General features: G+C 38.0%; 1 protein-coding gene across 9 annotated transcripts in view; it reads left to right on the top strand.

Moving 5' to 3' along the window:
* The window catches only part of LOC102963738 (CGRP receptor component), a 61058-nt gene that overhangs the window by 2976 nt on the left and 40559 nt on the right, over positions 1-17523 (top strand). For 2 of the 9 annotated variants that reach the window (XM_042971485.1, XM_042971487.1), the window contains exons 2-6: positions 4863-4913; positions 5045-5092; positions 5165-5201; positions 9603-9701; positions 15314-15408. In XM_042971485.1, coding sequence (XP_042827419.1) covers positions 15386-15408 — 23 coding nt within the window. In that variant the 5' untranslated portion in view covers positions 4863-4913; positions 5045-5092; positions 5165-5201; positions 9603-9701; positions 15314-15385. Of the gene's footprint in view, positions 1-4862; positions 4914-5044; positions 5093-5164; positions 5202-9602; positions 9702-11016; positions 11057-15313; positions 15409-17523 lie in introns of those variants that run through there. The other 7 variants (XM_042971484.1, XM_042971486.1, XR_006212397.1 and 4 more) reach the window with 5 other exon arrangements.

Here is a 17523-nt window from a genome sequence, read left to right as displayed (position 1 = left end):
CAGGTGTGGTCCTTAGCATCTTTAGCAGAAGCCTGAGTCTCTACGAGGACAAACATTGTACCTCTTTCCGGCATTCCTAGGACCTGGAGGGAGGAGGCATGAAAGGAAAACTTCTCTGAGTTTTTACTACTTTTTCCCCATCAGTTGATGAGTAAATACTTACTGAGTGAATAATACATGTAGACATACACTATAAGTTTTTTTTTTAAGGTGATGAATATTTATGCTTTATTTGATTGAGTGCTAGAATTTAAAAAATAAAAACTTGTTCACCCTCATTTGGATACATTTTCCTCGGGTAAAAGGTTACAAAATATTCATAGGAAAATTGACTATTGGTATATATAAGGTATTTGCTATTTGGGTAACTTTGTCTAATGCCTTGGGATTGTTTATATACCTGGAAAGCTTTGTGTTCACTCTTTTATTCTTGAATTTAATATACATAGGGAAAATGGACTATCTTCTCTATAATCCTTTTGAGATCATGTCAGAATTCCTTCATTTTACAGCTGGAAATACTGAGATTTAGAGAAGTTGGCCGAACAGGTCCTGTAACAGGACTGGAAAGAGGATATTTTTTTGCTAGCTCCCGAGAGAATGCTACAGATTAAACAGTTCATTGACTTTGAAGGCTGCCCAGTTTTCTTGTACTTTAGTTTTTCAGAACGTGACTTGAATCAAAGGTTGAACATAGGAGAATTTGAGCAGTTCTGTTCATCATCGCATGCGTAAATTAACTGTGTGGCAGTTAAAAGGTGCTGTTTGCATGTGTATGTGTGTTTCTAAAGAAAGGTCTGCCAATAGATCATTTTGTTCTGTTTATTCAGAATTCGATTTTCCAAAGTAGTTGTTTGCATCCCTTAAATGACTCAGCAAGTTAAGCAAAATTACACATTACATTTCAAATAGCAAGTCAACTTCAGTCAACTAATTCATTACTTAAGGAGATTAAGTAACTCCTACATGTAAATATAGATTCAAACAATCTTTAAAATTCACTTGGAATATTTGCTTTAAACATCTGTAAATAAAATCAGTACTAGTTTAAGTCCTTTAGGAGAATATGAAGTTTTGTGTAGGTGGGGAGTTTCTAGAAGTCTGAATGCTTGTGAATGTATTACATAATACTGAAGTGTAAGTTATATAGAGAGCAGACAATTCCTGCTCAGTAGAAACAATGGCTTATAAACATATAATTGACAGATTATAGTTACCCTAAAAAACATTGGAGGAAAATGCATTTTATGTCCTTAATTATAAGTTATACTATTGTCTTTTTTTTAACATTATAGAATTCTTTAGTTTTACATTTCCATTTTTCTCAACTTTTTAGTTTGAAAAATTCCAAACCCATAGAACAGTTGCAAAAAGAACACCATAAATACCTTTATACCCTCTATCTAGAGTCACCGTTTGTTAACATTTTGATATATTTGCCTAATCTCTCTCTCTCCACACACACACACACACACACACACACACACACACGCACACTACTGAATCATTTCAAAGTTGGAGATATCGTGTCATTTTATCCAGTCATAAAAATGTATTCTATTTAACTGCAATACCATTGTCACACCCAGGGAATTTAGCACTGATGTACCAGTATCATTAAACTACAGCCTATATTAAAATTTCTCCAGTCGTCCCAACAATGTCATTTTAGCTGGATTTTTTTTAACCACCGATTCAAGATCCTTTGAAGAATCATACGTTTTTAATTGTCATACAACTTGTAGTTGTCATAGTTCTTTAATCTCCTTTAAGAACAGTTTCCTAACTTGTTTTTGTGACATTGACATTGTTACAAATGACATTGATATTTGAAGAGTCTAAACCATTTGTTTTAAAGTATGTTCCTTAACTTGGATTTGTCTGGTTATATCCTCATGACTGGATTCAAATTAAAAATTCTTTGACAGGGTTGCTGTAAGGGATGTGTCTTTCTCAGTGCATCGCATCATCATTGGTGCTATTAAATTAGATCATTTGATTTAGTTGATCTCTGTCCAGTCTTGCCATACCCTGGTCCCAGCAACCTGCCACTTAGTGGTGGTTATAGTAGGATAAAAGCTGTTTTTTTTTTTTTTTAATGTTTATTTATTTTTGAGACAGAGAGAGACAGAGCATGAACGGGGGAGGGGCAGAGAGAGAGGGAGACACAGAATCGGAAACAGGCTCCAGGCTCTGAGCCATCAGCCCAGAGCCTGAAAAGCTGTTTTTAAAAAATTTATCAATATATACATTTCATTCAGGAATTGAAATGAACATAGTCCGTTTTATAAAAGGTAGATATTATTATGCCCATTGACATTTTAATTGAATAAAGGAAAGCCCAGCACATATTGGCATTTACTCTATTAGTATTTACTGGGTAAAAAAATTATTTATCTTCCTAATATAAGAATAAATTAATAAGTCAGCTTCTGCCAACCAGAATCTCTAAGATGTGGTACTTGTTTAAACATCCATTGTTCTCCTGGCCCCCAAACACAGGTTCATTAAAACACATGTACAAGAGAGTGTCTCTCCTTTGTATATTGGTTTTAGTAAAGACAAATGATGTTCTTTGGCTTCTTGCATTAACAATATCAGCTCAGGCAGTGGGGCAATAACTTGAAATAGCCAAGGACAAATTTCCCAAGGCATGGGATATTCTCCACGACAGAGGAGAGGCCATGATTTGGAAGTGAAGTTGTAACAGTGACACCTGACCCCTTAGCCTTGAGGAAAAATAACATTTGTATTATTTTCCAGTCTGTTCCAGCAAGGGAACTCTTAGTTACAGTGTATTTTAGGACAAACAGGGAGTTTTAACTCAATTTCAAGCAAAGATAGGAAAAAGCCTAGTGGGCTGACTTCTTGATTGAGTAGGCAAAGATGACATGTGGTTTCACTTGTCATTTTCAGTTTTTTTTTTTTTTTTAACATTTATTTATTTTTGAGACAGAGAGAGACAGAGCATGAACAGGGGAGGGTCAGAGAGAGGGAGACACAGAATCTGAAACAGGCTCCTGGTTCTGGGCTGTCAGCACAGAGCCCAAAGCGGAGCTCGAACTCACGAACTGCGAGATCATGACCTGAGCCGAAGTCGGCCGCTTAACCGACTGAGCCACCCAGGTGCCCCTGTCATTTTCAGTTTTAAGTGAAGCATGTCATATACACTGATTCTGCATATCCTTCCTATGTTAGATTACTTTTCAGTATGATATTCTTTGTGACCTGAGTGCAATTGTGGTTATTTGGGCAAAGCAACACTCTTGTGAAATCTCAGCTATTTGTTGAATGACCAGCAGCATTTGGTAAGGTTCACATGTTGACTTGATTAGAGCTGACGTCACTGTGCTGCTGACCAAAGTCCCAGGTTGGACCCTTATGGTAGCCACCTGCTCGTTTTGCATTATTGATTGACTAGGGAAATCACCCACCTCTTTGGCCCACGTTTTTGAAATTTTATGTGAGCATTTTCATTACACAGCTCTGCTCCTGGTTTAGTAACAAACTGTAGTCTTTATTATACATTATGTCAAGTCCAGACGTCCTCCTGAATTTTTAGGATTCTGCATTACCGATTTCTATTTGTCCAGTCTCATTTTTCTTTTTTTTTTTTTTTTTTTAATGTTTTTTTATTTTTGAGACAGAGAGAGACAGAGCATGAACGGGGAAGGGTCAGAGAGAGGGAGACACAGAATCTGAAACAGGCTCCAGGCTCTGAGCCGTCAGCACAGAGCCCGACTCAGGGCTTGAACTCACAGACCGCGAGATCATGACCTGAGCCGAAGTCGGCCGCTTAACCGACTGAGCCACCCAGGAGCCGCTCAATTTCATCATTTATAAAGAAGGAGTCCTAATAATTCCTACATCACAGGGTTTTTAATGAGAATTCAGTGAAGTAGTATCTTTAAAAACTAATAACCTTCCACTAAGGAGGATCTTAATACCAGGAATGAGGCTACACTTTAAAAATTTGTTGTCTCATTTCATCCTCCTAATAGCTCTGTGAGGTAGGACGAAGTTATGGTTGTAACACAGGTAGTGGTAATAGATGGCATTTTGAGTACTTACTGTGTTCTAGTACTTTACATCTTTCAGTTTAATCCTGTAAATAATCTTATGTGGTTAGTACTATAATTGTCATTTTATGGGTGAGGAAATTTAAGCACAAAGAGGTTAAGTAACTTGCCTAAATTCACAGAGCTCTAATGTTCGGTGGAGCTGGGTTTAGAATCCAGGCTGTACTTCTAGGTACTAGTTTAGCCCCATTTTTATTTTAAATGGGGAAGCTTAGGAGAGTTAATAAACTCCCTAAAACTCCCATACCTTATAAGTGTCAAAGCTAGAATGTGAACCCAGATTTTTCAGGTTTCATAACTGTGTTCTTAATTATCACTCTATACTGCCTCTGGACTGTTAAAAACAGTAAATACTTCTGATGTGGTATTGTAGAATGGCTTGATTTTAATTGAATACAAGTCACATTGCTGTGCTCACTCATACATGAAAGATGACATTTGCCTTGATCACAGGGGTACCACGCTTTTGACCACTACTTGACACATGAACTCTACTTGTTGAATTGATACAGAAGATGAACGCCTTTGTGGATATCTAGCAGGATTCCTGACATTGCTGGGATTCCCAGCAGCGATGTTAGTGTTAATGATTCCATTTCTGGGGATTCAGCAGGAGGACTTGCCTGCCCAAGGTGTTGATAACTGGTGGGAGTTAGATCGTACCGGGGAAAGGACGTGGCTGTGGGATGAGACAGCACTGTTTCTCCAGTTAATTCTAGCACCCTCACTGTTTATTGACACCCCTTTCCAACCCTCTGGTTTTGCCCCATGTTCTTCCCGCAGTTAACTTCTCTCCCAGATGACTGACTTAACTTCTGCCTACGTAGACTAAGGGTAAGCATTGTGTTTTGGTCACCTACTTAGTAATGGATATGTGATATACTGTGGCTGTAAAGAGGGAAGTTTGCTCTGAAATTGTTCATTGCCAGCTAAACCAGTAGGACTTAGGACATTCTCAATTTTAGGTTTATAGTCCCTAAATTCCTGAAGCGGACTACTGAATCTTGACACAGGTATTTTACAGATATTTAATTTCCACAAAGGAATGTGTGCCCAGACTGACAACAATTTACTTTATTTTCCAGGAAGGATGCCAATTCTGCTCTGCTCAGTAATTATGAGGTAAATAGCTTTGAAATAAACTATTGTAGTTTCCTCTTTGGTAGTTTGTCCTCTGCTTCTGAAGATTGTTGAATTAGTTTTAATTAAAAATGACTGAATTCATTTGGATTTTCCACTTTAAAATAGGACAGATGGCACCATCTGGTGAACCTTGGAATTATTATAAGCTTGGTAAATTATACATGGTAATTCAGGGAAGCTGGGAAGACTTTATAGTAGGCAACCTTCCCCAAATCCCAAAGATTTTAGATTTTCATTTTGTATGCCTTTATGGGATGGAAGCATCTATTCGGAACTGTTTTCTGTCTGTGAAAGTTTTCCATTGAAATACTTAATGCCTTTTCCTAATTACCACTTTTTGCCTATAAAATGCTTTTAGGTTATTATTTTGATCCCCATAATAGTCTCATAAGTATTAACACCATACTGAAGATGAGTGCTTAGTTGATGCACCATTATGAATAATTTAGTAGGAACTAAAAGATTTGAAATCTGGGGACTTGAGGGTTGGGTTGCTGAAGAAAGGGAGAAAAAAAGGAAAAAAGTTGGTGAGAGGGAGGATAATAACATTATTTATTTTTGCCTACCTTCTATTTTGCCTGTGTCTTGTTTGGTACATCTGATAGGTTAACTCTGGGTGTAGAAAGAACGATTCATACATTCACGGTCAATTTTTCATTTTCTAGAATATCAATTCATGAAAACTCTAGGAGATTGGAGTTTCCGTTGTGTGATATAGAAGATAGTGGAATTAACACAGTTGGCCATACTCCTTCCTTAAGTTGTTGCTGCTAATAATAGGAAGGAGATGGTTGTGAGTCAAGCCATCGGCTTTTAGGAACTTCCTTGTCCAGTTTGGATTCTGCTGGGTATTTGGGTGTTTTATCCATTGGGGAAACATTGCATTAATTCGAGCTCATGACACTATTGCTGAAAAAATAATGACAGGTTGCATTGTATGTAGTATGCTCTATGAGCCTATACTTCCCTCAGTTCTCTGGCATAATCTCTAAAACAGGAAAGCTATATCTGCCCACACCCCCCCCCCCCCCCCCCCCGCCCACCCATGCTCCTCAGCGCTAACACACGTTTTTCCCTTGCTGGGAGAGTTTACTTCCAACGTTCTATAGCATTATTATTTTTTTTTATTTTTATTTTTGGTAAAATTTGTATTTAACTCTTGCCTCATAATTTTTATTTTTCAGGTATAAATTTAGTAGATTTTCATTTCATTGAAGCAGAATCCTGTTTTTTTTAAAAACTTAGTGCAAAAAAATTTTTTTTAGGTTTATTTATTTATTTTGAGAAAGAGGGGGAAGGGGAAGGGCAGAAGGAGAAAGAGAGAATCCCAAGCAGTCTCTGCACTGTTAGCATGGAGTCTATTGCGGGGCTCAGTTTCACAAACCAAGATCATGACCTGAGCCGGTATCAAGAGTTGGATGCTCAACCAACTGAGCCACCCAGGCGCCCCTATTTGAGGAACTTTTTGAGGAACCTCCGTACTGTTTTCTATAGTGACTGAACGAAATTACATTCCTACCAACAGTGCACACAGGTTTCCTTTTCTTCACGTTCTTGCCAACACTTACTCTTTCTTGTCTCTTTGGTATTAGCCATTTTAACAGGTGTTAAGTGATAGCTCATTTGATTTTTTTGATTTGCATTTTCCTGATGACTAGTGATTTTGTATCTTTTTTATGTGTCTGTTGGTCATCCATATATCTTCTTTTGAAAATTGTCTATTCTGGTCCCCTGCCCATTTTTTAATCAGATTGGTTTTTGGGTATAAGTTCTTTATATATTTTGGATATTAACTTTTTATCAGATAAGTGATTTGCAGATATTTTCTCATCTAGTAAGTTGTCTGTTCATTTTGCTGATGGTTTCCTTTGCTGTGTCTTTTAGTTTGATATAGTCCTACTTTTTTATTTTTGCTTTTGTTGCCTTTGCTTTTGGTGTTTAAAAAAAAAAAAAAATCATCACCAAGACTGATATCAAGGAGCTTACCTCCTTTGTTTTTTGTAGGAGCTTTATGGCTTCAGGTCTTACATTCAATTCTTCAATCCATTTTGAGTTAATTTTTCTGTGTGGTTATGTGGTAGTGGTCCACTTTCATTCTCTTCCTTTTGACCAGTTTTTCCAAGTACCTTTTTTTTTTTTCTTTTTAAATATGAATGGATACCATTTAATCTTTAAGGCAATATCTTTTTTTTTTTTAAGTTTATTTTTATTTATTTTGAGAGATAGAGAACAAGTGGGAGAGGGGCAGAGAGAGAGGGAGACAAAATCCCAAGCAGACTCCGTGATGTCAATGCAGAGCCCAATGTTAGGCTCGAACTCCAAGAGTCTGACTCTTAACCCACTGAACCACCCAGGCTCCCCATCCCAGCACCATTTATTGAAGAGACTGTCTTCTCCCCATTGTATATTCTTGGCTTCTTTGTCAAAAATTAACCACAGGGATGCCTGTGTGGCTCAGTCAGTTGAGTGTCTTGCTCTTGTTTTCAGCTCAGGTCATGATCTCGTGATTGGTGAGTTCAAGCCCCTTGTCAGGCTCTGAGCTGACAATGCAGAGCCTGCTTGGAATTCTCACTCTCTCCCTCTCTCTCTGCTTCTCCCTTTTGCGTGCGCGCGCTCTCTCTCTCTCTCTCTCTCTCTCTCTGAAAATAAATAAACTTAAAAAAAATTAAGTAACCACATATGTGTGAGTTTACTTCTGGACACACTGTTCTATTCCATTGATTTATATGTCTGTTTTTATGCCAGTAACAATACTGTTTTGGTTTCCATGGCTTTGTAATATAATTTGAAATCAGGAAGCATGATGCCTCCAGCTTAGCTCTTCTTTCTCAAGATTGCTTTGACTATTCAGGGTCTTCTGTGGTTCCATGAAAGTTTAGGATTGTTCTATTTCTGTGAAAAATGCCATTGGAATTTTGATAGAGATTGCACTGAATCTGTAGATTGCTACAGATTGCTTCTTTCTGGTAGTTCATTATTATCATGTATACATGCAATATATTTCTGTATATTGATTTTGTATGCTATAACTTTACTGAATTTATTTTTAGTTCAGTTTTTTGGTAAAGTCTTTAGGGTTTTCTATATATAGTATCCTGTCATCTGCAAATAGTGACAGTTTTACCACTTTCTTTCCAATTTGGCTGCCTTTTATTTATTTTCTTGCCTAATTGCTCTAGCAAGGACTTCCAATACTGTGTTGAATAAAAGGAGCAAGAGTGGGGCACCTGGGTGGCTCAGTCAGTTGAGCATCCGACTTTGGTTCAGGTTATGATCTTGCAGTTTGTGAGTTCAAGCCCCACATCAGGCTCTATGCTGGCAGTTTGGAGCCTAGAGCCTGCTTTGGCTTCTGTGTCTCCCTCTCCCTGCCCCTCACCCTCTTAGGATCTGTCTGTCTGTCTCTCTCTCTCTCAAAAATAAACATTTAAAAAAATAAAAGGGGCAAGAGTGGCATCTTTGACTTCTTCCTGATCTTATAGGAAAAGCTTTCAGCTTTTCACTGTTCAGTATGATGTTAACTTAGGGCTTGTCACATATGGCCTTTACACATTGGGTATGTTCCCTCTCTACCCACTTTTTTGAGAGTTTTTATCATAAATGGATGTTAAAATAATTTTTTTTAATGTTTCATTTTTATTTTTGATAGTGTGAGTGGGGGAGAGGCAGAGTGAGAGGAGAATAGAGGATCCACAGTGGGCTCTGTGCTAATAGCGGTGGGCCCAATGTGGGGCTTGAACTCAAAAACCAAAGATCACGACATGAGTTGAAGTCAGATGCTCAACCAACTGAGCAACCCAGGTGCCCTGGATGTTGAATTTTAGAAAATTCGTTGTCTACATCTATTGAGATATCATATTTTAAGAAAGTTTACTTTCAAATATTAATATATTTTTGAGATCAGAGGAAATTAGTGATATGGTGTATATTAATAAGGAAACATTTGAAATATTTCAGTAAACTAATGAATTTGGATTACTTGACTTAGATAAAAGCATTTTTAAAATGTCAGATGCTTCTCAGACTCATATTTGCTCTAATGAAGAGTTAAGGGGAGGGTTTGAAAGAAAAGACGTGCTATTCTGTTTATCCTTCAGAATCATTGACCTTGAGGGGTGCCTGGGTGGCTCAGTCCGTTAAGCTTCCGACTCTTGTTGGTTTTGGCTTGGATTGTGATCTCATGTTTCGTGAGTTTGAGCCCTGAATTGGGCTCTGCTCTGACAGTGTGGAGCCTTCTTGGGATCCTCTGTATGCCCCTCCCCTGCTTGCTTGCTCCCTCTCTCTCAAAATAAATAAATAAATAAAATAAACTTAAAAAATCATTGCTCATGAAATAGATACATTTCTCACATTTACTCATAAAAATCTTTTATCACTTCCCAGGTGTTCCAGTTACTGACTGATCTGAAAGAGCAACGGAAAGAAAGTGGAAAGAACAAACACAATTCTGGGCAACAGAACTTGAATACTATCACCTATGAAGTAAGCCTAGGCTTGTCGAGGGGCTACCGAAACTAGCATTGAGGGGTTGGTTTATTCCAGGGATGACTGGCCACCAAATCATGACTGACTCTTACTGATTTGAGTAGTTTTACTCTAACCCAGTTTTTATTCTGTTCATGCAAGTGGAGGAAATTTGGCCAATGGTGAGGTTAGCCAATGACAGAGTTAGAGGGAATAGTGAAAAAAAAAAAGACTGTCCTCAATTCTAACACCATTTGCGAGTCAGGGATCCCTAAGACCACCCTTGGGTTCAGTAATTTACTGGAAGTACTCAGAACTCACTGAAAGCTATTACATTCACAGTTATGGTTCATTACATGGAAAGGATACAGATTAAAATTGACCAAAGGAAGAAGCATATGAGGCAGATTCTAGGAGAAATGCCAACACAGAGCTTCTATCCTCCTCTTATGTGGGTGGAGTCAGAAAATGTTTGTCCTCTAATGTGGGTGGAGTCAGAAAATGTTTCTCTTGAAATCAGTGTGTGATAATACATACAAAATATTGTCAACCAGGGAAGCTCAGCTAAACTTCAGCTTCCCAAATTTTTATTTGAGTTCTGTTATATAGGCATAATTGAATGATTGGTTGCCCGTTGTAGTTCATCTCAGCCTCCAGGTGCACTGATTCTGCATGACCCAAAGCCTCCACCCTAAGTCACATTAAGACTATTCATTATGACATAAGACCTCCAGAGAAAGATACTCCTATTAAGTATAACATTGCCTCTCAGAAGCTGAAGGCAAAGGCCAGAACGTCTCTTTGGGCAAAGCTCAATTCTCTCTCTTTCTTTCTTTTTTTTTTTTAAATTTTTTTTTTCAACGTTTTTTATTTATTTTTGGGACAGAGAGAGACAGAGCATGAACGGGGGAGGGGCAGAGAGAGAGGGAGACGCAGAATCGGAAACAGGCTCCAGGCTATCAGCCCAGACAGAGCCTGACGCGGGGCTCGAACTCACGGACCGCGAGATCGTGACCTGGCTGAAGTCGGACGCTTAACCGACTGCGCCACCCAGGCGCCCCTCTCTTTCTTTCTTTCTTTCTTTCTTTCTTCTTTCTTTCTTTCTTTCTTTCTTTCTTTCTTTCTTTCTTTCTTTCTTTCTTTCTTTCTTTCTTTCTTTCTTTCTTTCTTTCTTTTTCTTCCTTTCAACGTTTATTAATGAGAGAGAGAGAGAGAGCATGAGCAGGGGAGGGGCAGAGAGAGGAGGAGACACAGAATCCGAAGCAGGCTCCAGGCTCCGAGTGTTAGCCCAGAGCCCGACGTGGGGCTCGAACCCACAGACTGAGATCATGACCTGAGCTGAAGTCGGATGCTCAACCAACTGAGCCACCCAGGTGCCCCAAAGCTCAATTCTTTATTGCACAAAAAGTGATGTTTTTTATTGTAAAAAACTTAGGAAGTACCAAAAAGGATAAAGAAGAAAGCTAAAGTAATTTATAATCTAACATCTAGTTGACATTTTGCTATGTTTTCTTCCAACCTTATGCTTTATCCTTAAAAAAGAAAGTTTAAGCTATTATATTTGTTATATATGATGTTTGATTTTTTTAATAATTTTTTAAAAAGTTTACTTTTATTTATTTTGAGAGAGAGCAGGTTGGGGAGGGTCAGAGAGAGAGGGAGACAGAATCCCAAGCAGGCTCTGCCTGATAGGGGTCTCAAACTCATGAACAGTGAGATCATGACCTGAGCCAAAATCAAGAGTCAACGCTTAACCGGCCGAGCCACCCAGGTGCCCCTGTGATGTTTGATTTTTATATCTGTCATTTTAATTTATGTTTTGGCTATTTCCTTTCAAATCTGATTTTGTCTTTATAAAGGGTTTAGTTTTTATTTTTTTTAACTTTTATTTTTTTGACATTTTATTATTCTTTTTAAAGTTTATTTATTTATTTTGAGAGAGAGAGCAGGGGAGGGGGCAGAGAGAGAATTCCTAGCAGGCTCCACACTATCAGCACGGAGCCTGATATGGGACTTAACTCATGAACCATGAGATCATGACCTGAGCTGAAATTGAGAGTTAAGGATGCTTAACCACTCACGCCAGAGTGGCCAAAATGAACAAATCAGGAGACTATAGATGCTGGCGAGGATGTGGAGATACAGGAACCCTCTTGCACTGTTGGTGGGAATGCAAATTGGTGCAGCCACTCTGGAAAACAGTGTGGAGGTTCCTCAAAAAATTAAAAATAGACCTACCCTATGATCCAGCAATAGCACTGCTAGGAATTTACCCAAGGGATACAGGAATACTGATGCATAGGGGCACTTGTACCCCAATGTTTATAGCAGCACTCTCAACAATAACCAAATTATGGAAAGAGCCTAAATGTCCATCAACTGATGAATGGATAAAGAAATTGTGGTTTATATACACAATGGAGTACTACGTGGCAATGAGAAAGAATGAAATATGGCCCTTTGTAGCAACATGGATGGAACTGGAGAGTGTTATGCTAAGTGAAATAAGCCATACAGAGAAAGACAGATACCATATGGTTTCACTCTTATGTGGATCCTGAGAAACTTAACAGAAACCCATGGGGGAGGGGAAGGAAAAAAAAAAAAAAAAGAGGTTAGAGTGGGAGAGAGCCAAAGCATAAGAGACTGTTAAAAACTGAGAACAAACTGAGGGTTGATGGGGGGTGGGAGGGAGGGCAGGGTGGGTGATGGGTATTGAGGAGGGCATCTTTTGGGATGAGCACTGGGTGTTGTATGGAAACCAATTTGACAGTAAACTTCATATATTAAAAAAAAAGGATGCTTAACCAAGTGAGCTGCCTAAGCACCTCTAGTTTTTATTTTTATTTACTTTGTTATTTTAGGGGGAGAGGGGCAGAGAGAGAGAGAGAGAGAGAGAGGGAGAGAGAAAGAGAAAGAAAGAGAATCCCAAGCAGGCTCCATGCTCAGGGGCTTGATCTCATGATCCTGGGATCATGACCTGAGCTAAGATCGAGTTGGACGCTTAACCAACTGAGCCAACGAGGCACCCCAGGATTTAGTTTTAATTGTCTTTATCTTTTCAAAGACAAAATTAAACCTGGGTTAAGTTACCATAATCCCTTTTAAGGAATTTAAGGGGGAGTTTAGTACGTTTGTCCCCATTCCTCCCTGTCTGGTTTTGTTCATCTAATCATGTGTTTGAAATCCCATCATTCATTTATTCACTCATGTTCTTTTACATTGTATCGTTCATCCATCTCTAAAAAAAAAAAAAATGAAATGTTTGTAATTAGTTTTACAGCCAAATTTCAAGCTGTCAGGTGCTTTTCTGTGTGCTTAAATTAGTCTAAGCTCACTGCCACTCTATTACATACTCATTAAGCTCTTGCTTTTAATATGTGGTACCTTAAGGAAAGTTGTTGTGGTGTTAAGTGTTTTGAGACTGTTTATACTTGAGAATGTATTTCTCGTGTTTTTAATGTGAATGACCCCTCATCTGACTATGGAGTTATTGGGCTCAGCCTTCAGTCGTCAAGGCTCTGTAGGTATTACTTGGTCTCTTATTGTTTGTCGTTGTGGAGGAGTCTGAGACCAACCAGATTTTTGAACTTGAGAGAAACTCTTAACTTATGAGGTTACTGTTTACTTTTCAGGCTTGAAATTCCTTTCAAGTTATGTCTAGGTGGGATTCTCTCTTTTAAAAAAAGTAAGAGCCTTTTATTTTGAGATAATTTTACAGAAAAGTTATAAAGATGGTGCTGAGAGTTCCCATATGTCCTTCCCCCAGGTTTCCTTGATGTTAACATTTTATTTAACCATGGTACAATGATCAAAACTAAGGAAATTACACAAACATTTTATTCAGATTTTCTCAGTTTTTCCATTAATGCCCTTTTTCTGTTCAAGGATCTGATTCAGGATGCCATTTTGTATTTAACAGGTTAAATGTTAGCATGTCTCCTTATATCCTCCCGTCTGTAACGGATCCTTAGTCTTTCCTCAGTCTTTCCTCATCTTCCATGCATGACCTTGACACTTTGAAGAGTACCAATGCAAGTCTTTTATAGAATGTCCTTCAGCTTTGGTTTGTTTGATGTTTTCTCATGATCAAACTGAAGTTACAGCTTTTGGGGAAGAATGCCACAGAAGCGATGTGCCCTGCTCAGTGTGTGATACAGGGTACATGATATCAGTGTCTTGTCACTGGTACTGTTAACTGAGATCACTTGATTACAGTGGTATCTGCCTGGTTTCCCCACTGTAAAGTTACTGTTTTTCTGTTTACACTTCGTATTCATTAGAAAGGAGTCACCAAGTCCAGTCCATTGAAAGGCACCTCTTGAGGGGCGCCTGGGTGGCTCAGTCGGTTAAGCGGCCGACTTCGGCTCAGGTCACGATCTCGCGGTATGGGAGTTCGAGCCCTGTGTCGGGCTCTGTGCTGACTGCTCAGAGCCTGGAGCCTGTTTCAGATTCTGTGTCTCCCTCTCTCTCTGACCCTCCCCCGTTTGTGCTCTGTCTCTCTCTGTCTCAAAAATAAACATTAAAAAAAAATTAAAAAAAAATAAAAATAAAAAAAAAAAGAAAGGCACCTCTTGAAGGGAAGGGTATCAAAGAGTTTGAGGACATATATATTAAAACTATCACAGTATTAATAAATATTTGGGGAAGATGCTGTGAGGCTATGCAAATATCATATTTCTCCTTAAGCTTTTGCCCATTGATTTTAGTATTCATTGGTAGGTCTTTCCTGCAGTAATTATTACTGTGGTTCAATTGCCTGATGGTGATTATTTCCCTCATTCCTTCCATATTTAACACATAGAAATCTTCTGTAACAAACAATTGTTCCTTCTCATCCATTTATTTATTTACTTATATCCGTATGGATTTGTGACTATTTTATTCTTTGGGTTTCATGTCTTTAAAAAAATTGTCTGAAGGGGCTCCTAGGTGGCTCAGTCGGTTGAGTGGCAACTTCTGCTCAGGTCATAATCTCACGTTTCATGAGTTCGAGCCCCACATTGGGCTTGCTGCTTTCAGTATGAAGCCTGCTTTGGACCCTCTGTCCTCCTCTCTCTCTCTGCTCCTCTCCCACTTGCACTCTCCCTTAAAAATAAACATTAAAAAGAAAAAAGAAAAAAATTGAAATATAACACAATTGTCAGATTGAGGTTTTTCTTTTTTTTTAAGATCAGGAAAGCTTTCTTCCTGAATGTCATTCATTATTCCTGTTCTAGCTACTGATTTTCTTTTTGAGGAATTCCCATTATATGAAGATTAACTCTCCTGAAGCCATTTTTTTATAGAAGATTGTCTTTTATTTTTATTTAATATTTTTTTATTTTTGAGAGAGAGTGAGAGACAGAGTGAGCAGGGGAGGGACAGAGAGAGAGGGTGACACAGAACCTGAAGCAGGCTCCAGACTTTGAGTTGTCAACACAGAGACTGATGTGGGGCTTGAACTCACAAACCATGAGATCGTGACCTGAGCTGAAGTTGGACACTTAACCGACTGAGCCACCCAAGGCACCCCTATAGAAGATTTTTTAAACAAAATTTTACAATACTAAATTATAACCATTGTCTTCCCTTTTTCTCATTCAGATTTTTTTGTCTTATGCATTTTCTTTTTAAAATTTTTTTCGTAGACATTAAAATATATATCAAAAACACCATGCAGGCACCAGAGTCCTGAGATTGTCAGAGAGTTTCTCACAGCAATGAAAAGCCACAAGTTGACCAAGTAAGTAAAAATTATTTTAACTAGGAAAAGTGTGACACATAATGAAAATGATAGCTTATAAAAACCATCCTGAGCATTGGTGTATTTCTATTTAGTTGGGTTTTGAATCATAATTAACACACAGTGCTCTTTTACAGTAGGATCATGGTATCATAGACCAGACAGCTAAGACTTAGACACAAGTGTCTTTCTAGAGCCAGAAACAGAATGTAATGTAAAAAATCTTTCTTTGTTTTTTGTTGTTTTTTTTGAATCCCAGTTCTATGAGCTGCCCCATAACCCCTTTCTAGCACTCAGGCCAAATTGGTTAGAAATGAAGTTCACAAATTACAGTGCTCTTTATAAAGTTGATCAGTTAAGTCATTTGGCATTTGTGTTTACTTGGGGCAAAAATGGGTTGATAATATTGTCTTCCAGGGGCTTGATTACTTTTCCTGGTTACTTTCTTTCTTTCTTTTTTTAAATAGGAATTATAAACATCATTAAAAATTGGATTAAGATTAGTTTATATGAGAAGAATACTAGCCCTAGTCTTTTAGAATTAATACCAGAGCTGATAAATCCCAAAAGCCGTTGTCATTCATTCAGGATAATTAATAATTTTCTTTTGAGGGAAACATTGGTGTTATTTCAGACACACGGGGGCTACACTGTCAATAAACTAAGTGACTTCTCTTGCCTCTCCAGGTGAAATCTGAAGGCAGTCCTCTTTCAAATGTGTTTGTGTGTATATACTTTGTTTTTTCACTTGTAAAATTTATCATCTTAACCACTTTTAAGTGTGTAGTTCATTAGTGTTAAATATATTCACATGTTGTGCAACCAGTATCCAGGAGTTTTTAATCTTACAAAACTGGAACTCTGTACCAATTAAATAACTCCCATTTCTTCTTCACCCCAGCCCCTGACAATCACTGTTCCATTTTCTGTTTGTATTCTTTTTCAAGATGATTTGGATTGTTTAGGGTCCCTTGGGATTTCCATATGGCTTTTTCTATTTCTGCAAAAAAATGTTATTGGGATTTTGATAGGGATTATGTTGAATCTGTAGGTTGTTTTTGGATAGTATTGACATCTTAACAGTGTAAAGTTTTGCAGTCCACAAACATGGGATTTCTTTCTGTTTTTGTCTTCTTTAAATCTTTCAGCAATATTTTATAGTCTTCAGTATACAAATCTTTTACCTCCTTGGTTAAGTTTATCCCTAATTATTTAATTTTTTTCAGTGCTGTTGTAAATGGAATTGTTTTCTTAATTTCTTTTTCAGATTGTTCATTATCAGTGTATAGAAACACAACTGGTTTTCATGTGTTAATTTTTGTATCCTGTAACTTTGCTGAAATTGTCTATCAGTTCTAACAGTTTTTTGTTGCATCTTTAGGCTTTTCCACCTATATCATAGTGTTGCCTGTGAACAGAGATAATTTTACTTCTTTTTCAGTTTGCATGCTTTTGTGTCTTTTTCTTGTTTAATTCCTCTGGCTAGGACTTCCAATACTATGTTGAATAGAAGTGGTGAAATCAGGGACGCCTGGGTGGCTCATTTGGTTAAGCGTCTGACTCTCTTTCGGTTCAAGTCATGATCTCGTGGTTCATGAGATTAAGCCCTATGTCAGGCTCTGCACTGATTGCCTGAAGCTTGCTTGGGATCTCCCTCCCCCTCCCCCTCCCCCTCCCCCTCCCCCTCCCCCTCCCCCTCCCCCTCCCCCTCCAAATAAATAAACTTAAAAAAAAAAGTGTGAAAGCAGTCATCCTTGTCATCTTCCTAATCTTAAGAGGAAAAGCTTTCAAACCCTTGCACCATTGAATAGATGTTACCTGTGGGTTTTTTGTATGTGGTCTTTGTTATGTTGACGTAGTTTCCTTCTATTCCAAGTTTGCTGAATATTTTTATCATGCAAGGGTATTGAATTGTGCCACATGCTTTTTCTGCAACAATTCAGCTGATTAGGTGGTTTTTTTTTTCCTTCAGTTTTTAGTGTGATACATTACACTGATGGATTTTCACGTGTTGAGCAGTTCTTGCATTCCATGAATTAATCCCACTTGGTCATTGTGTGTAATTCCTTAATATGCTGGTTGGGTTAATATACTGTTGAGGATTTTGCACTAACT

The sequence above is a fragment of the Panthera tigris genome, chromosome E3, assembly GCF_018350195.1.
Source record: "Panthera tigris isolate Pti1 chromosome E3, P.tigris_Pti1_mat1.1, whole genome shotgun sequence".
In the NCBI taxonomy this organism is placed as follows: Eukaryota; Metazoa; Chordata; class Mammalia; order Carnivora; family Felidae; genus Panthera; species Panthera tigris.
The sequence above is the reverse complement of the archived record's forward strand: the minus strand, read 5'-3'. Positions and strand labels throughout refer to the sequence as shown.